Source organism: Sorex fumeus, unplaced genomic scaffold (assembly GCF_029834395.1).
Source record: "Sorex fumeus unplaced genomic scaffold, SorFum_2.1 ptg000063l, whole genome shotgun sequence".
In the NCBI taxonomy this organism is placed as follows: domain Eukaryota; kingdom Metazoa; phylum Chordata; class Mammalia; order Eulipotyphla; family Soricidae; genus Sorex; species Sorex fumeus.
Genome location: NW_026606120.1, coordinates 17,412,454 through 17,437,003, shown reverse-complemented (window position 1 = coordinate 17,437,003; position 24,550 = coordinate 17,412,454). Strand labels below are relative to the sequence as shown.

Below are 24,550 nucleotides of genomic sequence, written 5' to 3'. Positions count from 1 at the left end.
AGGAGCGCATGTAATGGTGTTATGAAATAACATGAAAACCTGGTCACAAGGTCTCTCATGCCATTTACCAGATATTTGACAACATAGTTCTAATAGTAGAATAATAAACATATTTAGAAACCTGTTTTAATAATCACCTTTTCTCAAACTCTAACACATGCACAGACAAGACAACATTGTGGTAAATCAAGAGACAAAACCAAGTTTACAATGTGACAAAGCTTAAATCTTAAACACAGGCACAATCAATTTTGCAAATGATCAATGATTTTACTTACAATTAAATATATTATGATACAGAGTAAACTAGGCAGAAAGTTTGCTCTGTACTGTAAATTAACCGGGATACACTCTCCAGCCTTCAAAGTTTAATTTCTTGGAAGACAAATATTGAAGGGTTTAAAGCATTCACTTAGATGATTATAAACAAGCAAGAATTTTGGGCTGGAGCTCTAGTACAGCAGTAGGACATTTGCCTTGCATGTGGCTGACCCGGGTTTTATCTATGGCACTCCATATGGTCTCCTGCCAGGAGTAATTCGTGAATGCAGAGTCAGGAGTAACCCTGAGTATTGCCAGGTGTGATCCCAAAAGCCAGGAAAAACAAAACCAAAAATACATAAAAAAACAAAACAAAACAAAATAAAAAACCAAGACTAGTTTAGGACATGTAACAAAGCTGACACAACATAAAATCATCTTCATATATTGCAATTTCAAGTCACACTGTCACACTGTCCTCCCGTTGTTCATTGATTTGCTCGAGCAGGTCCAGTAACATCTCCATTTTGAGACTTGTTGTTACTGTGTTTGGCATATTGAATATTCTCGGTAGCTTGTCGGGCTCACCAAGAGGGGGCACTTTCAGGTACTTTGCAAAATAATTAGCAATATAATCTATAACACTGATTACAATAATTTCCCAAATTTCTTGCTCAATTATTTTTTAAAAAATTTATTTTATAAACTTGTTAATAATACTTTATTACATTCTATATTTCAGCACCAATCCCACCACCATTACACCTTCCCACCATCATTATTTCGAAGTTTCCCACCACCACTCAAGCCTGCCCCAAAGGCAGATGCTAAATAATTTATTTTGTATTGCTTATTATGTATAATAGACTTAAAATTATCCAAAAATGTGTGAAATTTGTTGTATCTCACCTTGCAACCATTAAGCCCCTGTATAGGAGATCACTAACATGTTGTTACAGGTTGAGCCTTGTGAGCTAATACATAAAAAGATCTGTTAACCTTCTACCTTACATCCCATCAAATGTAAATCTCTGACTTGTTTGTTTATTTATTTATTTATTTATTTATTTGCTTTTTGGGTCACACCCAGCCGATGCTCAGGGGTTATTCCTGGTTCTGCACTCAGGAATCACTCCTGGTGGTGCTTGGGGGACCATATGGGATGCTGGGAATAGAACTCAGGTAGGCCACATGCAAGGCAAACGCCCTACCGCTGTGCTATTGCTCCAGCCCCTCTGACTTCTTTATTTATTGGAGCCACAACTGATGGTACTTGGCTCAGTATTCAGGTAGCTCCCAGCAGTGATTGGGGAACCATGTGTTGCTAAGGATAGAACCGAGGGCTCACATATGTAAAACCTGCACAACAGTCCTCTTAGCCATCTCCCAGAAGTTCGTTCCTTATATTGATGGGAGGTAACTTGCATTGAACTTTGAGAATGGGACAAGGTTCAGGTCAGCTTCCTAGTTTAGTTGGTATTATTGAGTATTAGAAATGATGCTTTCTGAAATGCTCTCATTCTTTTTCTTCATATATTTTGTTGTGGGCCTTCTCTTTGTCTTTATTCCCCCCATCCCATTCAGTTTTGTTTTTATCCTTAGCACTTTTACTTTAGCATGTGAGCCCTTGTCTGGGAAGGGATCTTTGGTAGGTCACTTTTGACTGTTCATGAGGCTAGACTAGACCAACTCTTTGGAGTCTTTCTAATCCTGCCTACTTCTTATGTCATCTTATGTCATGGGTACACTTGTTCCAGTGCCAATAACTGTTCTCAAACTGGCTGGTTGTCTTTTTCATTAGAGTTCCTTTTCTTAAGGGGTGGCAGACCCTATCAGATGAAGCCTTTTATTCTCTCTGGCTTCTTCTTTTTTGAGACCTCTATTTACATGCAGGTTTTGTGACTGTTGGTGATTTGCTACTATTCATCTGTAGTTTGTGGTTCCTTTTGTTATGAACATTGCCCCGGTTTTCTTATTTCTCTAGTTCCTTTACATAGAATAAGTGCTTTTATTTAAATGCACAAGAAAATTAAACTACAAAAGGGAAAATACCTTTGTGAAAGATCTAGGTAGGGCTGGTGATAACCAGTTTCTTTATGGGGACCGTCCCTGGCATTGCCCAGGTACCTAGTGGTACTCAAGCCCTGTGCTGGAGTCACCTGTTGGGCCAGCAGTGCGTGGTGTCAGGAGGTGCTGGGAATGAGCCCAGGCCTCCCACGTGTAAGGCATGTTCTCTACTACTGGAGCCTTTTTGTGAACTCAGTCCACAGTAATGTGTTTATTTTCTTCTTAAGACTGAATTAATCTTTCTTTCCTAGTGACTAAAATCATTTTTTCCTGATATTTCTGCTTACCTTTCTAGGTTCCCTCTATCAAGAGCCTGGCAAGCTACCGAGAGTATCCTGCCTGCATTGCAGAGCATAGCAAACTCCCCGTCGTGTATTTGATATGCCAAAAACAGTTACAATAGGTTTCACAATGGAGACGTTACTGGCGCCTGCTTGAGATAATCGATGAACAATGGGAGGACAGTGCTATACTGCCTAGGAGATCACTAACATGTTGTTACAGGTTGAGCCTTGTGTGCCTATATATATATATATATATATATATATATATATATATATATATCACGGGCTGGAGTGATAGCACAGCGGTAGGGCATTTGCCTTACAAGCGGCCAACATGGCCGACCCAAGTTCGATTCCTCCGCCCCTGGCAAGCTACCGAGAGTATTCGATATGCCAGACACAGTAACTACAAAGTCTCCAATGGAGACGATACTGGGCCCGCTCGAGCAAATCGACGATCAACGGGAGGGCCTTTACCTTTACCTTTATATATATATATCACGGTCCTCCCATTGTTCATCGATTTGCTCGAGTGGGCCCAGTAACGTCTCCATCGTGAGACTTCTTGTTACTGTGTTTGGCATATCGAAATACGTCATGGGTAGCTTACCAGGCTCTGTCGTGCGGGTGAGATACTCTCGGTAGCTTGCCGGGCTCTCCGAGAGGGGAGGAGGAATTGATCTCGGGTCGGCTATGTTGGCTGTGTGCAAGGCAAATGTCCTACCGCTGTGCTATCGCTCCAGCCCATATATATACATATATATATATACACACACATATATATACACATACATATATATATAAATACTTTTTTATCAACATCAGTTGCCTTCTACCTTACATCCATCAAATGTGGTGTGCTACTCTTGGTATAAGGTAAAGGTAAAGGCCCTCCCGTTGATCGTCGATTTGCTCGAGCGGGCCCAGTAACGTCTCCATTGGAGACTTTGTTGTTACTGTGTCTGGCATATCGAATACTCTCGGTAGCTTGCCGGGCTCTCCGAGAGGGGCGGAGGAATCGAACTCGGGTCGGCCATGTTGGCCACGTGCAAGGCGAACGCCCTGCCCGCTGTGCTATTGCTCCAGTGGCATACAGTATGAAATGCCCAGGAATTCTAAATTTTTAAATAGGGTGCTAGAGCTGAAGTTACGTTTTTAACTGGATGGTGGTTTGGGGTTCGGAAGCATCTCTGTAGCATGTTGGCTCTCTTCCAAAATTTATTTGTGAGTCTCTGGATCATGATCTTAAAAAGGTTACTACTTTTTAAGTAGATAATGTGCTTAAAAAGGTTACTACTTTTTTTGGTTTTAAGTAGAAAACATTGAATTCCTAAGCTGCAGACTACTTCCAGTCAGGAGTGGAGAAAAGTACGGAACAGAGCTACTTCGAAATTTACTCAACAACACTAAAATTTAAACTACAAGAAAATCTCAAAAATAAAATATTTCTAAGTATGGTCAATTCTGGTTTATACGTTTGTCTTTCAACTAATTGAAACTGACTGAAATTAGTTAACACCTAACTTTATTTTATAGCTACATAATTCTAAACTCTCCCCCCCCTCCTTTTTTAAATGACAATGCCTCCCATGAAACTCCAAACAGGTCTGAATTTATAAATAACGAATTTCATGGATTGTCTTAGAAACTCTTCTCAGACTCTCACCCCCTTTTATTTTCTTCCAATTCAAATTTTTCTTTAGAGTTTAGTTCTGGGAAGCCCTGTTTTCCAAAAGTTCCCACAAAATAATACCTATTTATTTATTTCAACACAATTAAAAACTTTCAAAACAAACTTGGTTTTCTAAAAGACAAGAAAGACTAAAGCTTATTTAGTTCATTTGACATACATACTAATCAAACTAACAACAAAATTCATAATTGAACTTAGTTGATTAGAATGATTTATCTTAACTGTTTAGTCTTCATTTGTTAATAAAAACTGCAAAGGAAGCACACTTGCAGGCTGCTGATATTTTAGAGTGACCTTCTCTAATTAGCACGGGCTCCAGATGTGCTCACAGTGACCCATAAGAAGTCCTCAGAGTATATATTTTTCTCCATGAGAACACTAAACATCAAAGTTGAGTCTTAATCCAGTTTAAAGTTTAAGTTGCCAAAAACCTGAAATAGTTCTAAATATTTTTAACATTTTGGTCTACTTTCTTTTCTTCAATCTAAATTAGAAGCTGCTGATACTCATGACTTCACATGCGGCTTTCCTTGAGGGACTTCTACTTCTGCTTTCATCCTCGCCCTAACTTTCTAGCCTTTTACACACAGACAGTTGGACACACTGACTGCAAACATGTGCAAACTCACATGCACACACATACATACTCATAGTCCATCGATTGATTTTGCTGTTTCTCTGATCCCTCCCCTTCCACAAATGGCCAGAAGACTTCGGGGTAGACCAAGAAAGATAGGGTGTCCCCAGGGCAAATGGAGCCCCATTGGCCTATTGAGACCATCCAGTGTCCCTTCAGACACACCCCCCTTCAAATTCCCCTCTGCCCCGTCTGTCTCTTAGGGAAAGAGGTCATGAAAGAGCTCTCTTGGCATCAAATTGGCAAAGATAAATCATGAACAAGTGATTACAAAACCAAGACAGTGGTACATAACCATTCTCAGCTTTTCTAGTTCTGATAGAGGTATTTTCTCAGCAAACAAGGAGTCGCAAGGTGGCGGACTTTCTGCAGCTTATGTGACAAGGTGGAGGGGCTACAGCCTGCTGAAGAAGAAGGAGGGCGGTGGGTGCCACCAACACCATGGAGGCAGGGTAGGGTGGGAAAGGGGGTTATATCAGGGATATTGGTGCTGGGAAATGTGCACTGGTGGAGGGACAGGTGTTTGATCATTGTGTGATTGTAACCCAAATATGAAAGTTTGTAATGATCTCCTGGTGATTCAATAAAATTTGACCAAAAAAGACACCTCTCTCTCCAGACAGAGGAAGCCAAAAATTAGTTCTTTTATCTCACATCTCAGATTAGCTCATTTTTACCCTATTCCTTGGGTCTGTATCAGTCTTTCAAACAAAACAAACTCAAAAGCTCAAAAGCTCAAGTGTTGGAATCCTCTGTATTAGCCCTTTAAATCCATATATTTTGAGAATAAGAAGTGTAAAGTAGAACTTCTCAAAGTTCCTTGGGCAGGTTGGGCTCACGCCCGCCCCCTTGGGGTGCCCCGAGTGAAACAGCCTGGCACAGTGTCCGGTGGCATGGCTATGGCGGGTCATGTTGCTCCCTTCCGGGAGAAAAAGCTGAGACTGAGCCCTGGCAACCGAAAGCCTCCAACCCAACTGCCACCATGCTCATGGCTGCTCCCCACCCGCTCAGTTCGACGTGTGAACATATTCCGGGACCACGTGACACATCATAAGACACTCCCTACCCATTCTCCATTAGTACCACACCACATTTGATGGGGTACAAATAGTAGGCAACAAAGTCATAGGGGGAAATATATGTACATGCATATATAAATATTTTCAGATGTATATACAAAAGCTCATATCACTGAACCTTTAACAACATGTTAGTGATATCCTAAAGAATGTCTTAATGGCTTCTGCCAAAATAGAACAGTCTTCACACTGTTTCCTCTATGGATATTTTTTGTGGCATTTTCAGAGTTTTCATAACAGACAATACAAAATATATTATTTCAGCTGTGTTTTTGGACAGGGATTAGGGCTTGGGATGGAAACATCCCAAATTGGGTGGTGGAAAGGTGTAATGGTGGTGGGGTTGGTGTTTGAATATTAAATAAAACAAACAAACTGCCCTCCAGTTGTTCATCGATTTGCTCGAGTCGGCCCAGTAACGTCTCCATTGTGAGACTTCTTGTTACTGTGTTTGGCATATTGAATACTCTTGGTAGCTTGCCAGGCCCTCCAAGAGGGGCGGAGGAATCGAACCTGGCTCGGCCGGACTGGCTGAGCATAAGGCAAATGACCTACCGCTGTGCTATCATTTATTGTGAACTACCTTATAAAATTAAAAAAAAATTTTAAAAAGGATTTCTCAGTGTTCCATGTAGGAACCTGTCAGCTAACAAGTTTCAGAGAAATAACCAAAGCAACTTGTATGACACCAATAGAGAGAAGGAGTTCTGGTTCTCTTGCCACTAAAAATCAAACTGTCGGGGACCTCTTATGCTTTCTTACAGGGAAGTTATTAACCCCTGGCTTCCTGGGGAATGGAAATCTTGGTAAAATAATGGTGAGTTTCTGAGGATAGATAAGAAAGATAAGTAACTCCAAAATATTTCATCCCAGCCTCCTAAGACAGAAAAGTTGCTCACTCCTCCACATGCAGAGTGATACGAAAAGAAAGTCTCAGCTCACCAGATGAAGTGGGGTAACAGGAAAGAGAAAAGGATGGTGAGCAGGGAAATGAATGCCAGATCCTTGGGAATTCCCCAAACAAAAAAAGACAAAAACTAGACATGGGTGGCTGATTAACCCTTCCCTACATTGAGTAGGTGATCAGTCTCTCCCTGGCCACTGAGTGAGAAACCATTGTCAAAGCATTGTTCAGACCAGGCACTCTGTGGGCCTCTTGGGGCCAGTCCTGGCACCTGAGAGTCAAACTCCATCCAGAAGGGAAATTCACTCCTCACATTCTGAAAAGGACTTGGAATCCAAAGTCTCCCTGGGAGAGGAGCTAAGGGCTTTCCTGGAAGTCTGTCCAGGTAAGAAGGTGTTAGGGAAGGTACCTGTTGTCAGTGAATCTCATAGTTCCCTTGCCTGCCTGCTCAACTTCTCCTGGAGTGTGTGGGTTGCTAAGGAAGGCTGGTACACTTGGGCACCTTCTATAAGGACCCTTTCACTCACCAAGTCAGGAGTTCCAAGTTGTCTTAGCATCGTGCCAGGGTCTCCAAATGTAACAGTTCAATTAATCCATCACACCAAAACAAACTTTAGGACATTAAGCAAGGAGAGTGAATTATATCATGTCAAGACAGACCGCAACCAGGCAATCTCCTGGAACTGCAGCCAGAGCAGCGGCACTGAGCACTTTACATAGGAACATTCCTGAAACCACTCACGAGGAGCAAAGTGAAGAAGAGCAAATAAATGGGGCTTCTCAATTGGTTGTGTTGTGACAATACACTAAGGTACACTGAGGCAGGAGGGGCTCAACATGGGACTTAGAGTGGGGCTCTTGTTGCTGGAAATCTTTGTTACGGACACATTGTTTTAGGTCCCATAGAGACATCTATTAATTTACTAATTATTTCTGTGACCCTTGCCCACTACTACTCCACCTGGGTAACAGGTGGGTTTGGGTCCTTCTGCTCTATTCTGAACCATAACTTATTACTTATGACCTATTCATCTCTGCTAGATACCTAAAATGAGCTACTCACAGTTCCTGCCTCTGGCTGTCTCCTGGTTACCTGTGCTTAGTTCCTGCTCACATTTCTAACTTTGCTGTCACTATAGCAATACATCATGAAAAGGCATTTCTTAATTCAAGAGGTACAGTGGAAGCAGAGCAAAAGTACAATTTAACCCTTACATATCACAGTAGATACTAGACTGATACACCAATGGGAACAGTAGATCACTGCTCAGACCACCTTGATCACAGAGTTAAACCCAAACTTCACACAAATCATTAGTAATAATGAAAAAAATTAAGAAATTCCATCATTCTCTGGACAGGGCCAGAAGCCCAGAACACTTCTCAAGTGCCTCATAAATTCTGAAACTGACTGACACGACCTAAAGCAACAAAATGCTCTTCATAGCCACTGAACTACTAAATCATCACAAGAGTCAATGAACCTGCAAAAAGACTGGAGGGGAGAAATAATAAATAATTAAAAAGAAGAGGTAAAGAATACAATAGTAGGACTCAGCATTAGAATGGAGAAAGCCAAAATTGAATTAGTGACACACGTGTTGGGTGGGGGGGAGTTTGGTGCTGCCAGCAGGTCAACCTGTAGCTTCGGGTGAGTGCATTAGCAGCCTGATGGTTCCTTCAGGCTTCCTGATACCCCCAAATTGCCACTGTGCCTTTGGTTGGACCCCAACAACTTGGAGCCAGATTTACCAGAAAAGTAAACAGCCAAAAGTTAGGTATGTGGGAGGCACACCCACAAACTACCGCTGGCTCAGCTGTACAGGCTCATTTATTGGCCTTATTTCAGAGACCCATAAATCTCGAAAGAGATCAAAAGCCATAGTTAAGGCCAGTGGTGCACTGTGGGAGAGTGGGCGTGCCCTGCAGGGCATAATGCCATTTTCTCTTGAAAAGATGGAAGCAAGGGCCTTGATCCAGAGACACAAAAGAATCTCCGAACAGAGCAGCTCACTCCAGAGATGCCTCCAGACTTCAAGCCAGGCCAGATTCACTGGGATGCCTCAGATGGAGGGTGGCAGGCATTGTCCCTCCACCTGCCCCCTAAACCCCACCCCCCCGGTGGCTGCCAAGTTTCAGAACCCAGTGAGAAGTGCAGGTACATGGGATCAGAGATGACAAACTCCAGGCATCAAGGGTTTGGGGATGGGACGATTCCTCTCTTCCCCCGTCCCAATGGGACACTGGATTTCATGCTCACAAACTGCCTCCAGCTGCTACTTAAGCTCCTTAATGGCCATGATCCAGAGACATACAAAAGAATCTCTGAATCGAGCAGCTTGCTGCAGAGATTTCTCCAAACCCTAGTTATCTAGAATTTTAGAATTCCAGGAGCATGCAGTCGCTCTTGTGGCAACATGACATCTTATGCAAATCATACAAGCAATACAAAAGAGAGTGTAGGGGAGATTGTCTGCCATAGAGGCAGGGGGAGGGGTGGGAAGGTGGGGATATTGGGGACATTGGTGGTGGAAGATGTGCATTGGTGGAGGGATGGGTGTCTGATCATTGTATGACTGAAACTCAAACAGGGAAGCTTTGTAACTGTATCTCACAGTTATTCAATAAAAAAATTTTTTAAAAGACAATCCACATGTCCTCATCAATAAGTAAGAAATGGAATCCAGAAAGATAGCAAACCAGGTAGGCCACTTACTTGCACATGACTGATCTGTTTGATCCCTGTACCCAATATGGTCTGCTTAGCCAGCCAGGATTGTTCACTGCATGCAGAGTCAGAGTAAGCCCAGAGCACCAGTGGATGTGGCTCACAAACAAATAAAAAAGAGGTTATAGAAAAGAAAATTTTTAAATAATTAAATGTAAGCTATTTAACTGACAACAGAAGAGAAACAATCACTGATTTATAGAATTTATAGAAGAACAGTAAAGAGACAAATGCAATAGTATAGCGGATCAGGTATTTTATAGCCTGAGGCTGACTTGGATCCAATATTCAACACCACATAGGGTACCCCAAGTCCCACCAGGAGTGACCTCTGTGTACAGAGCCAGGAGTAAGCCCTGAGCATTGCTGATGTAAACCCCAAACAAAAAATTAAAATGAAAAAAAATCAGTAACAAACCTCCCCAAACAAAAGTACAGATCCAGAATGGATTCAGTAACATGCAACCAACCCAAATCCTCAGCACCCATATGTTTTCCCAAGCCCCAAGGGTGTCACTCATGATCACTGAGCCAGCAGTAACACCTGAGCTCCTCTGGGAGTGACACAAAAAAAACCAATAACCTAGAAATCAACCTAATATTCACAACAAATGTAAAAAACTTACACGAGTATTATCAGTCATTTTACAAAGGAAAAGGAAAGAAATCCTGGAAATAGGAAAATATTACATGTTTCTGGATTTGAAAAATTAAAATTGCCCAAATGATAATACTCAAATTATACATATTTAATGCAGTTGTTCAAGATTCTGATGACATTCATCAACGATTTAGAATTTTTTTTCCTGAAATTAATACAGTATCATAAAACTCCCTGAGAACTAAAAGCAATTCTAAGAAAAAAGAAGGGAAGTATTGCATTCCCTGACTTAACATTATACTATAGTAAATTTTCTCATTATAGAATGTATGGTTCTCAGTGAGACCCCAGCAATACCCAAAGGGGCCGGGGTGAAAATTAGTTGACTGGAGGAGGTGGTGGTGGGGATAGCATGAGATTATAGGGTTAACCAATAAGATAGGGAGATATAGGAAGAATCAAGATTGGAAGGGGGCACATTAAAGAAAAGGTCAGAAACAATGTTGCAAAGTATAGTGATCAAAATTGTGATCTACTGAAAGAAAATTAAACTTTCAGGGCAATTGGGTAGAATTGACAACACACAGATATAACTCACATAGTTATTGAAAATCTGTGACAAAGTTTCTGGGTACATAAAGTGGGGCAGGCAAGTCCTCTTCAAATAACATGTTGGGAAAACTGAAAAATAAAATGTATAAAAAACAAAGAAATGTGTATCTCATATCCCCCCAAACTTAATTCAAAGTGGATTATAGATATTGAGATTGGATCGGAATCCATACAATACATTCATGAAAGCATACACAGAGCTGTCTGGGAAAGGAAACTCATAGGTGTCTGCAATAGTTTGACTTCACTGGTAAAAGAAATAAAAATACAAAGGGGATGAAAACAAATGTACAAGTGATTACAGAGCAAAAGAAACGTGGGCTAAAATTTTAAAACTGCCTTACTGAGCAGGAGAAAATATTTTCAAACATATATCAAATGAAGGACTAATATTAAGATGTATAAAGCAAGCAAAAGCTCAACAAAACACCAATCATCACATCACAAAATGAGAGGTGAGACCCATCCACAAAGAGGACATACAAATGATCAATAAGTGTATAAAAACATGTTCAGTATCAACTATTACCAGGAAATTGCAAATCAAAACAATGAGATATTATCACACACCAGTGAGAATGGCATATGTCACAAAGAGTAGAAACAAACACTGTTGGCAGGAAAGAGAGAAAGGATCCCTCACTGGGGATACGATCTAGTTCAACTTCTAGGGAAAACACTCCAGAGATTTCACTAAAATGGGTAGCACGGTCCTCCCACTGTTCATCGATTTGCTCGAGCGGACCCAGTAACGTCTCCAATGTGAGACTTGTTGTGACTGTGTTTGGCATATCAAATACGTCACGGGTAGCTTGCCAGGCTTTGCTGTGCAGGTGAGATAGCTTACCTGGCTCTCCAAGAGGGGCGGAGAATTGGACCCAGGTCGGCCAGGTCGGCCACGTGCAAATCAATCGCCCTACTCACTGTGCTATCGCTCCAGCTCCTAGTTATAACAATATTAGCTTATTCCAAAATGTTGAATGCCGTATGTTAAGTTGTGCCAGAAATAAATATTGCCGAATCTAAGGACACAGCTGATATTACCTGAGAAACAGATGATGTCCATAAGTCACATGTGAAACACCATGGAAATGGGCGCAAGCATAGGTGTGCTCCATCGGGTCCTTGCATCCTAACTATGACGCTTACCCTGCCACTCTACGTGGTCCGTGGGGAAATTATTCCACTTTATTCCACTTTGTCAAAAATTGCAATAAAAATATAATTTCCATATGATTCAGAGATTTCACTTGTTGGCATTGCCCCCCCAAAACCAAAAAAATATTAATTTGAAAAAATATATCTATACCTGTGTTCATTGAAACACTAATTAGAATAGCCAGGATATGGAGACAATGCAAACATCAACGTTGGATGAATAAAGAAGTTAGGACACACTTGCACACAGGCAGACATACACAATGGAATTTTACTAAGCTATTAAAAAATAATGAAATCTGTGACTGGAGCTGAAATAAGTAAGAGGGATTAAGACAAAAATCACACAATCTCACTCATCTGTGATATTGGGAGTCAGAAAACAGGGAAATAGAGAGTGTCACATAATGGCAACCCCTTGACCTTGAATTGCAAACCTGAGATTACCACGCACTTGGGGGAGGATTGGGATAAAACAAGAGGTGAAGCTGGAAATAGCACATGGATAGTGGTGGAAAGTCTTGGGCATTTTGGTGGGATGAAGTGCAACAACTGTAATAATAAACACTGTTCCCCCAACAAAGCAGTGGTTAGAACTGTTGGTTATTAATTCTATGTTAACAGGGAAGGCACACATGATCTGCAAAGATTTAAGTTAGACCTGTCACTCATCATCCTCACTTATGAGGACTTGTAATGTTAGGGACTGAAGTAGTGATGGTTTCCAATGAGAAAAATTCTCTCTTGCTTTCACATGAGTCACACTATGCACACAGGCTTATTATTTTAACCATCTTAGACATCCATAAACTCCTTTGGTGTTCAACCCACTTGGGAGCTAGATTTCAGTGGGTGCTGGTCTCTTGGTGTATTTAGGACTCATTCAAGCCTGGAATGGGCGGAAGTGAACACAACAATCTATCTGGGGTCTCTACCTACAGAGTCAGAGTGCAAATAATCCAGAGGACAACCAACACAGCAGAGCCAGAGAATCAGAAATCAAATTCAAACCAATGAAGGAAAAATATACATGCATGCATATTTAGTACACACACACACACACACACACACACACACACACATATATATATATATATATATATATATATATATATATATAGGATTCGATGCAACACAATCTTCTCTCAAGTGCACATGGGACATTTGCTAGGTCTGATAATTTTCTAGACCACAAAAATTTTCTTAGCAAGTTTAAGAAGATCTAAAACATGCCAAGTAACTAATGTGAATACAATGGCAAGAAAGTAGAAATTAATCATAAAGAAAAATTAGAACTACATATATGCATGGAAATAAAACAACTCTCTGAACAGCCAACGGCACAAGAAAGAAAGTTAAGTGGAAATTAGAGGGGAATAAAATGAGACAAATGAAAATGGAAATACAGCTTTCTAAAACACGTGACATGATGCATAGTTAAGAAAACTTTCACAGCATTGAAGGCCCACGTCAACCCTGGCAGCCAAAAACCTCCAGAACTCAACAGCTGCCGTGCTCACGGCTGGAAATATGCACACAAGGTTCAACCTTTAACAACATGCTCATAATCTCATAATCTCTTATAGGAGGGCTTAATGGGTCCTGGGTGAAATACAACAATCGTCACACACTTTTCTCTAAGGAAACATTTTGGGAGCATTTTCAGCGGTTTATTAATAACAAATAATACAAAATAAATTATTTTGGTTCTGCTTTGGGGCAGGGGTTGGGGTTTGGGGTGAAAACATCAGAAATATGGTAGTGGGAAGGTGTAATGGTGTTGGGATTGGTGATCAAATATTAAATGTAATCAAATATTGTGAACTACTTTATAAAAATAAAATTAAAGAAAGAAATATAAGAAAATTCTCAAATGAAAGGAAAATTAGCCAATCTACCAGTTGGTTCTGGAATAATAAACAAAATTGAAAAGAAAAATAAATAAATAGCCTAAAATGATAAAACTTGAAGAGTGAACATTTAAACCAACATTAAAATACAAAGAAGAATACAGCCACTGTGAACAATGGTACACCAACAAATCTAAACAAGATTGACTCAGGAAAAAAATACATAAGATAAAACCAGAAATAAACAAATATCCTCCATCTGAAAGCTTATGCATGCCAAAAAAATCAGACTTCCTTAAAATCAAAATCAGACTTTCTTAAAATTAAAGCACTTCCTACGAAATGGGAGTAAACATTTGCAAACCATGCTTTTGGTAAAGGGTTAAATATTATATATACATAAAGTGTTATAAAGGTCAACGTGAAAAACTCAACAATTACATAAAACTGGAGATGAGTATCTATTTTCCCAAAATGGCTGAATAAAGCCAGCAGACATCTGAAAAGATATTACTAATCACTTGTTATCTAAGAAATGCAAAGCAAAAATTAAAAAGCGATGAATTTCAAGTCACATGAGTCAGGAGGACATATATTTTTTAGCTATATATAACTAAATATGACTGATATATATGTGTCTGAGTATATATATACATACATACATACACACACACATATATATATATATATATATATATATATATGAAAAACATCTCCATTCGTCCCAGCCTGGAGATTTTAGCAACCTTTCCTTACTCATCTTTCCCAACGATTGGAGGCTCTTTCAGGGTCAGGTGTATGAGACTCATTATTTTTATTGTTTTTAGCATATTGAATAGGCCACGAGTAGTTTGCCAGGCTCTGCAGTGTGGGCAGGATACTAGGATACTGTTGGTAGATTGCGGGACTCTCTGAGATATATATATTATATATATATATATATATTTATATATATCACGGTCCTCCCATTGTTCATCGATTTGCTCGAGCAGGCCCAGTAACGTCTCCATCGTGAGACTTGTTGTTACTGTGTTGGGCATATCGAATACGCCATGGGGAGCTTGCCAGGCTTTGCCGGGGGGGCGAAATACTCTCAGTAGCTTACCGGGCTCTCCGAGAGGGGCGGAGGAATCAAACTTGGGTTGGCCATGTTGGCTTCGTAGAGTGTCTTATGATGTGTTGTCCAGGAAAATGTTTACTCATATGTGAGGCTTGGCCCAAGCGTGTGGAAAGCGGCCTGGAGTGTGGCAGCAGTTGGGTAGTGGAGGAAGAATATAGGTTAAAAAGACCTTGTGATTTCACATTTGCATGTTACCACCAAAACCCCTTAATGGAAAAATCAAAATGATATATGCACTCCTATATTCACTGCAGTGCTAAGTACAATACTCAGGAAACCCCCAAATGGACACACAAACAGATAAAGTTGTAGTATAAACATACACAAGAGAACACTACTCAGCTACAAGAAAAGGTAAAATCTTGCAGACTCCTGCAATTTGGATGGATGGATGGATGGATGGATGGATGGATGGATGGATGGATGGAGAGCATCCTGACAATCAAAATAATTCAGAGAAAGGACAAATATTGTGTGATCTCAGCATGCTATTTAAACAAAAGAAGGTAGTTAAAATATCCTGAATGAAGAGAAAGTCTTGATTTTTGATTACACTAAGAAAACCTCAGTCAAGGAAGCAGACTGAAAGTGATCTGAGGACAATGGTGGGGAAAGGCAACCAGGTAGAGAGTTACTGATGACAACATATATGCCCTTAGTTGTGCGATGCACGTATAACATGCTGAAAACTACATCCCATGAACACTACACATGTGCCTAATTTTTCAAACACACCAACACTAGACCTTCACTCCTCAGCTACACAAAGCAACTTAAACTCCCGAAGTTGCTCATGGGGAAATTGAAGGACACCCCTCATTCTGTGTCCTGGAGAAGAATCCATAAAAGCTTCCATGACTGGCTACTCCCAGGAGAGAGTAGACACACTCAGTGAGCTGGTGCCTTGTCTGCCCAGTACACCGTCTTTCTTCCCCCTGGGATTTCTCAAGTTCTTTCCAATTGCTCTTTGCTCTGCCCTTTCAACAGCAGATATTTATCATCCTAACAAATTCTTCGTGGAATGAAGGATACTGAATTAGTTTAGTCGTGATACCAGCACCACCACCACCACAGGTTCCTCATATTTCATGGGTCACCATGCGTAGCTTGCTCGGCTGGACCTAAAATCTCACTGACTGCTTCCTTAAGTAAACAACCTGAAATCCATGTCTTGTCATCTGGCCCTCCTACTGCTTTCTTCGAATTGGTAATCATGATGTTTAAACTCAAACAGATCTGGGATTGCATCATTACACCCATGTACTTGTGAGCTGACAATGGCTGGAACACCTCTACCTGTTCTCTATAAATGAAGTGTCTGTGTCCAAAAATATTACAGATGATGAATGCACATTTTAAATATTTTAAGGCATTAAAATATACAAAAACATAGTTTCACTGTCAATTTTGTAAGCTCAACTGAACCTTACATGTCTTTGTTGATATTTGCTTAATTCTTGCATCTCCTGCTAACCCTGCTACCAACTGCACAACAATTGGATGTCAGATTAGGATTATTTTCATTATTTTAAGTCAAGAAAACTGTTTCATTTATTGATGAGGGAATAGTGATGGAACCTAATTGTTGGTTCCAAAACGTTTTGGGAAACAAAGGTGAAACTTTTCTATGTATGTATTTTCACATATATTAGAGCTTCCCATTTTCCCCATTTACAACTGCCCTGACTTTCTTCACGTTCAAGGGCTAAAGTTTTCAATAAGGAAACACTTTATGTTTGCTTTTGCATCATAAGAAAATGTCCACAAGGTAGTAGGGCTTTGTTTGCTCCTGCTGTTTTATTTTGAGATTCTTTTGTTTTGGTTTGAAGCCACAGTGGCTGTGCTCAATAATTCCTTCGCACTCAGGAGTTACTCTGGCCGTGCTCAGGGTACCATCTGGGATGACTGGGATGGAACCCAGGTTGGCCATCTTGGCCGACGGGCATCGGATAGGAAGGAGCAGCAGGAGGAAGCTGGGACCTGCCCTGAGCCGGGGCTCCTGAGCTATGTGGACGAGCTGTGCTCCCAGGAGGCCTTTGTCACCAAGGTGGGGGTTTGGGCGCTGCTGTGGGGTGGGAAAGTGCAGGGCTGCTTCTGTCAGGACTTGGCAGTGACGTGTGGTCTTTGCTTTGAGCTCTGTGTGTGTATACACACCTGTTCTTGAATATTTCTACTTGTGTTTGTGTGCATGGGTGCATGTGTGTCTCTGTGTAGAAACTTTGGCCCTTATTTGTGCATTTCTGAGTTTGATCGATGTGTGAACATCTCTGGGTGTCAACATCTGTGTGTACTGTGTGGGCTCTGCGCGGACATGTGCAGAAACATGTACATGTACCTAGAGGTAGAAGAGTGTGTGTCTTTATGTCAGGTGTGTGCATGAATCCATGTGTGTTCACACTTGCTTCTCTGTGAGAGTTGGCAAATAGTCCATGTGCCTTTATGAGTGAGGGTGTGTTTGCATCTGTGTGTGTGTGTGTGTTTGTGTGTGTGTGTGAGTGTGAGTGCTCCCGGTTTACATCTGTGTGAGACTTTGTGCAGCCGTTCAAGCCCCTGCACTGTGCCGGGGACGGGCGTGTTTGCTTCCTCATTCCCTCCTGGTCCCTACGAGGACCCTCAGCCCCGCTTCCCTCTCCCAGGTCGAGGCGGTCATTCATCCCAGCTTCCTGGCACACCTGCTCTTCCCAGAATCCCAGCTGGATCTCCTGGCCCTGGCTGAGGAGCTGGAGGAGGAAGAAGGACTCACCCCCACACAGGTGAGGCAGATGGACCTCTGGGGTCCATGTGGGGCCCAGGGGAATAATGCAAGGGTTTCCTGTAAGGCAGTGGGCAGCGACCCAGGGCAAACTGGAGGCATTTTTCACATGTTTCCTGGGAAAGAGACCCTGCAGGGGACACAGGGGATAGGGCCCAGGGCACTCAGCAGCAGGTGGGTCGTGAGTCAGGGAGGGGCGCCCTAGCGCCCTGGGGCTTGGTCACTTTGTGGCCTCCCTGCCCAGGTCATGACCAAGGGCCTCCCTCTGAGGCCTCAGGGGACAGAAGGACATGACTATGGGATTAGGGGAGGGTTAGCGGGGGTGAGGGCCCTTAGTGAGACAGAGATCTGGTTTTTCTGTTTCGGGAGGAGTCGGGGTCACTCTCTGTCCCACCCTGCACCTCCACATGCCCACACTGTCCCTTCTCCCCTCAGCTTGTGGAAAAGTGTCTGTGGACCCGGCAGGACAAGGAGGTCATGAAGGCTCGTCCACAACACCAGGTGACCCTAAAGGACTTGAGTCCAGCTGAGAGTGCAGCAGGCCACAGCACCACAACACCTCCCTGGGGCCACAGGCCAGGGGCCAGTGCTGAATCTGAGACTGACTCTGGACACGCCTCACGGCATGGGCGGGCCTATGCCACTGCAATGGTACCCGGAGCTTCTGTCCTCTCTCTGGGGAGCCTGGAGTCCCCACCGCTGCAGGCAGGACCGGCCCCCTGTCCAGGCCTCACTGCCCCTACTCTGGACAGCAGAGCTCTCCACATGCTGGGAGAGGCCCCTCCTGGCCGGGGTCTGCTCAGGGCAGCAGAGGGCTCCAATGAGGAGGAGGAGGAGCTGCCCAGCCTGGCCTTCCTCCTGGCCTCTCAACAGCCTGTTGCCCTGGGGCTTCCCTGCGAGCCCTGGCTCAGACACTGGCCCCCTCTTCCCGAGAGCCTGTGGGGATTCTGGTCCCCTCCCACTCACAGAAGGGTCTTCGAGACTGCTGCCCTTGCTGCTGCCCCTTCCAAGAAGCGTCCTCTGTGTGGGGGCCCAGGGCTGGACACTACTGAGACCCCCTTCCCCAGGGGGCACCCCAGGGTGTCTGGGGACTCAACCTTGACTGTGGAGCTGGTGGGCCCCTCCCTGCCCCCAAAGAGAAGGTTCCAGTCTTCCATGGCCCAGTGGAGGAGGACGAGGCACAGAATCCAGTCGGACACTGGGGGCACTACGTTCTGAGCCCCCAGCAGCCTTGTGCTCCCCCTGATCTTCATTCAGCTAGGACTGCTCTGGAATGGGGGGGCGGGCCCTGTGGTGGGGTTGGATGGAGCAGCCCCTTTTTGTCATTTTGTAAATAGTCAATAAAGTTCATTTCTTTGAAAACACTCTTGGTATCTCATGTCTCTCATGCTCCTTGGGCAGTCCTGAGGTGAAGACACGTAAGGGCGTTACAGGGATTGGGGATCTGTGAGGCATTGTGCTCGCTGGAGCACGGAGGAGTCCTTCCCACCTGTAGGGAGATGTGCTCAGTTTCACCAGACCCACCCAATTCCGTGGACATAGGCAAGACTCACGTTTGCTGTCTTTTCCTTGGAATGCATCAAAAAGCACATCAAAGACTGAGGGCATCATGCTGGGAAAAATCACAGCATGGGAGAGAGCAACACAAGGGAGCTCTCACAGATGTGGGACAGAGAAACAGTTTGAGATCAATGGCCAAGGACAATCTGAGAACTGGTTTACTGATGGGGACTTTCCAAGGAAGGGGAACTCAGTGGGTGCTCTGGGGTTGAGGGGAGGGAGGCAGGGGGTGGTTGTGAAGGGAACTGAGACATGGGGAGGGCAGCAGATACTCTGGTGCAGGCTTTGCTGTTGCAATGGTGCATGCAATGTTGTAAATCTCTCTGCTTTCAAAACCTGAAAGTTCAGGGGCTGTATAGATAGTATAATGGCTAGGGCATTTGCATTGCAAACAGCCAACCTGGGTTTGATCCCAGCATTCTGTATAGTTTTCTGGCAAAAGGAATTTCTGAGTGCAGAGCCAGGAGTAAGTCCTAAGCATAACCTGGTGTTGTGCTGCTTCCATATAAAAGTTTTTTTTAAGTTCAGAGTAAAACAAATGTTTTTTAAAAAATTCAGATCATAGAAGGATTAAGGAATTTCCCTTCCTGTAGCTTTGGTTCTATCCCCTGCATTGGGTTTGTTCCTTCAAGCATCACCAGAAATTATCCCTGATCAGAAAGCCAGAAACAAGCCCTCAGCACAGTTGGGTATGGTCCAAACATTCAAAAATGAAATTTAAAATAAATGTTCATTAAAGCACTTGTACATTATACCATTAATTAAGTGGAATGTATAAGTGATATGGAATTTGATATAGTCAAAATTTCAAGTTTTTTATTTTAATTTTTATTAATGAGACACCATGATGTACAGTTGTAGACTTACAAATTTTTGTGCTAGGTTTCAATTATACAATGATCAAATACCCATCCCTCCAGCAGTGCCCATTTCCCACCACCACGGATCCCAGTATCCCTCCCACCCCCCATCCCCCCATCCCACCTTGCCTCTGTGGCAGGGCATTCCCTTTTGTTCTCTCCTATTGGGTGTTGTGGTTTGCAAAAGAGGCAATGGGTGGCAATCATATTTGGTCTATAGTCTACTTTCAGCATGCTTCTCCCATCCTGGGAGGATCCTCCCAACACCCTTTATTTGGTGCTCCCTTAAATTTCAAGTTTTTTAATAATACACTCTTCCCCCTTTTTATTGAATCACCATGAGATACACAGCTAAAAATTGTTCATGACTGGGAGGTAGGGGTGGTAGGAGGGAAACTGAGGACACTGGTGATGGGAAATGTGCACAGTGGAGGAGTAGGTGTTGGAATATTGTATAATTGAACCTGGCCATGAATAGCTTTGAAAAGGTGTATCTAACAGTGATTCAATTTTTAAAAAATTGTTCATGACTGGGTTTCAGTCATGCAATGTTCCAAAACCTGTTCCTTCACCAGTGTGACATTTCCCACCACCAATGTTCCCACTTTCCCTCCCACAATCCTTCCTATTCTGCCATAGTGTATGGCAGACACATTCTCTGTCTCTGTTTCTCTTCTCTCTCTCTCTCTCTCTCTCTCTCTCTCTCTCTCTCTCTCCCCTTACTCCATTTTAGGCATCGTGGTTTGCAATACAAGTACTGAAAGGTATATTCTGTTACCTTCTTTCAGCAACCAGTTCTTGTCCTGAGTGATCATTTCCAAACTATCATTGTCATAGTGGTCTCTTCTCGTTGTAACTCCACACCATAGTCCCACCACCTACCCCCTGACTTTTAGCAAGCATCCAATTACGGACCAGTCCTCCTGGCCCTGGTTTCTATTGCCTTTGAGTATTAGTCTCATACTATATATTCTTTTATATCCTGAAAACGAATGCAATCATTCCATGTCTGTTTCTTTCCCTCTGACTCATTTCACTCAGCATGAGACTCTCCCTGTCTACCCATGTACAAGCAAACTTCATGACTTCATTTTCTTGGTGGCTGCATAGTATTGCATTGTATAGATATACCATAGTTTCTTTATATATTCATTTGTTCTTGGGCACTTGAGTTGTTTCCAGATCCTGGCTATTGTGAATAGTGCTGCTATAAGCGTAGAAATGCAGATGGTTTTTCTGCATTGTGCTATTGGGTCCCAAAGTTATATTCCCAGGAGCACTATTGCTAGATCCTATGGAACCTCAATTTCTCATTTTTGAGGATTGCCCTTTTTTTTCCCAAAAATGTTGGACCAGAGAGCACTCCTACCAGTAATGAATGAGAGTCCCTTTCTCCTGCAAGCACTGCTTGTTCTTGTTGTTTTTGATGTGTGCCAGTCTCTGTGGCATGAGATGATATCTCATTGTTGTTTTCATTTGCATCTCCCTCATGATTAGCGATGTAGAGAATTTTTCATGTACCTTTTGTCCATTTTTATATCTTCTATGAGGAAGTTTTGTTTATTTTTTTTACAGATTAAAATTTTTAAAAATTCTCTCCTTGTAGGAATGCCCTGCCACGGAGGCAGGGTGGGGTGGGGGGATCGGGGGTGGGAGGGATACTGGGATCCATGGTTGTGGGAAATGGGCACTGGTGGAAGGATGGGTATTTGATCATTGTATAATTGAAACCCAAGCATAAAATTTGTACGTCTACAACTGGACCTCATGGTGTCTCACTAATAAAAATTTTAAAAAATTATCCCCTTATACCTTATGTAAACACTGTGGTTTACAAAGTTGTTCATGATGATTTGTTACAGACATTCAATATATCAACAGCAATCCCACTATCATTGCATCGTTGCATCCCACCATCATTATCTCCAATTTTACCAGCCACCCTTTATGCCTTCCCCAGAGCAGGTCCTCAATAATTTGTTTCATATTGCTTGTTTTAATTTGCTAAAAGAATGTCAAAAAATGTTTCCTCAGAAGAAAGTTTGTGAAGACTGTATATCTCACCATGGAGCTATTAAACTCTTGTATAAGAAAGTACTAAGATGTTGTTACAGGTTAAGCCTTCTGTGTTGATATTTTATTAATCGAGATTGGATGCCTTCTACATTACATTCCCTACAATCTGGTTTATCAGCATTGCAGAGTTTGAGATGTTGCTCTGGGAAGTCCAAACATTTTTTTAACAAAGTGATACAGCTGAAGTCAAATTTTTAACTGGGTTACATTTCGGGGCATGTGTGTGAAACCGCCGGACCTTCTTGAAGTACAAGAAGATGAGAGGGATGTAACCCATCCCCAACTCCGTGAAAGCCTGGAGATTTCAATCACAAAATCTGCATCCCTGAGTTTTTCAACAAATTAACTCCTGGCTGAGACTCGTCCCAAGCAGTGGAGTCCAGCCAGATGGGAATTGTTGAGTGTGGAGATTTTTGACTGCTGGGGCTCTGTTTGGGTGGGTACTTCCAGGTTACCTGGACAATTCAGCCTTGAGTGAGTCCAGAAGAATCTCTGCAATTTGTTGATCTCTTTTAAGATTTATTTATGAGTCTCTGGATCATGGCACATGAAAGATGTGTGAGGCGCTGGAGCTAGGTGCTGGAGCTGGTTTGTGGGCATGACTGTATTTTTTGATTGGGTGAATGTTTTTCTCTGTCAACTTCTATCAGTACTTTATATATATTTGATATTAATCCCTTATCATATGGGTATTGGGTAAATAATTTTTCCATTCTGTGAGTTTCTTTGTATCTTGATTATCATTTCCTTTGAGTTGCAGAAGCTTCATAGTTTAATGCAGTCCTAATTTGATTAGCTTGGTCAGTGGTGTTTCGTGTTTGAAGATGCCTTTAGTTTCAATGTCATTAAGAGTTCTCCCTATATTTTCCTCCATCTGCATTAAGGATTCAGGTCTGATATTGAGGTCTTTGATTCATTTTGACCTAACTTTTGTGGAGGATGTAGATAGAGGTCTAAGTTCCTTTTCTTGCATGGAGCTGCTCAGTTTTCCCAGCACCACTTGTCGAAGAAGCTTTCCTTGATCCACTTCCTATATCTTGTTCTTTTATCAAAGATCAAATTATCATATAATTGAGGGTTTCTGTCAGGATATTTAACTCTATTCCATTGACCTGATATAACATATTTTTATAACATTACTCTTTCTATTTCTTCCCTGAGTTCATGGGGCACACCCAACACTGCCTGCTCTACAGAGCTCCTCGTTCTAGTACTCACTCCTGGTAGAGCTCAGGGGACAATGTGGTGCTGGAGATCAGTAGAACCAGAGCTGTCCACATGCAACACAAGCACCTTAATGTGTATACAATTTTCCCAATTCTCAAAATTCAATCTTATTTGTTTTTGGGTCACACAAAGTGGTTCCTGGAGCTTACTTAGGATCTGCCCAGGAATTACTCCTTTCTGGGCTCAGGGGACCATGTGGAGTGCCAGGATTCAAACCCAGGTTGGCCATGTTCAAGGCAACTGCCCCATCACCTGTACTACCTCTTCAGCTCCAAAACACATTTTAAAACATTTTCAGCACACTTTAGAATAGAGCTCGAAATCCTCAGAAGCTGTCCATAACCTCCTCCCCTCAGCCATCACCTTTTGTCTCCCCATTAACCCTTGAGTCCTGAACCCCCCATTCCTCTTTCTTTCTCTAGATTTTCACACTCTAGCCATCTGTGGCCTTGTAGCTATCTGTGGCCTCTTTCACTGAGAACAGCTTTTCCTGGTACATCTGCATCAGCACATCCACAGCTCAAACTTTAACTACAGAATCATATTCCATGTGCAGAAGGGCTGCATCTGGCAATGCCTTCAATGGTTGATGAACACTGAGCTTCTTTCTACTCCCTGGTACTAGCTAACAGCAGATATGCAGATTTTAAGTGAGTTTCTCAAAGAATTTTATTGAGAACGCAAGCCTGGGAAAAACCCTCTCACTGCTGGCAGAGAATCCCAAATTTGGGATTCTGGAGTAGAGATTTTATGCACTGTGTAATGCAACCTGAGTGCGAAGGTTCTGATAACTGTATTAGGGATGCAACAAGTTGTATTATCCAGAGAACATGTGTCCTGTCTTGGTGTTTTCTTTACACTAAGACAAACAGCAAGGTCCTTAATCTTTCCTTGTCTGTCCTGTCTTGTCTTCTGGAACTGAGCATGGGTGTCCTGGACCTGCAGTTTTCTGTATCCCTGATAGTTTAGGATATATAGCGCATTTGGTGGTCTGTTATTTTCTGCCTATTTGGAGAGAGTTCAAGATCACAGGCGGTTCCTGTCAGGAATGGGTTTTTTTTTTGGTGGCCAAAATTATTTT

At 42.4% G+C, this 24,550-nt stretch overlaps 1 protein-coding gene across 1 annotated transcript in view; it reads left to right on the top strand.

Annotated features, from left to right (window-relative positions):
• Positions 1-23,906, top strand: part of LOC130034932 (NUT family member 2G-like) — a 154,925-nt gene extending 131,019 nt beyond the window's left edge. Inside the window, exons 8-9 of the mRNA XM_056126444.1 lie at positions 18,248-18,397; positions 23,892-23,906. Coding sequence (XP_055982419.1) covers positions 18,248-18,397; positions 23,892-23,906 — 165 coding nt within the window. The remainder of the gene's footprint in view (positions 1-18,247; positions 18,398-23,891) is intronic.
• The last annotated feature ends 644 nt before the right edge of the window (positions 23,907-24,550 follow it).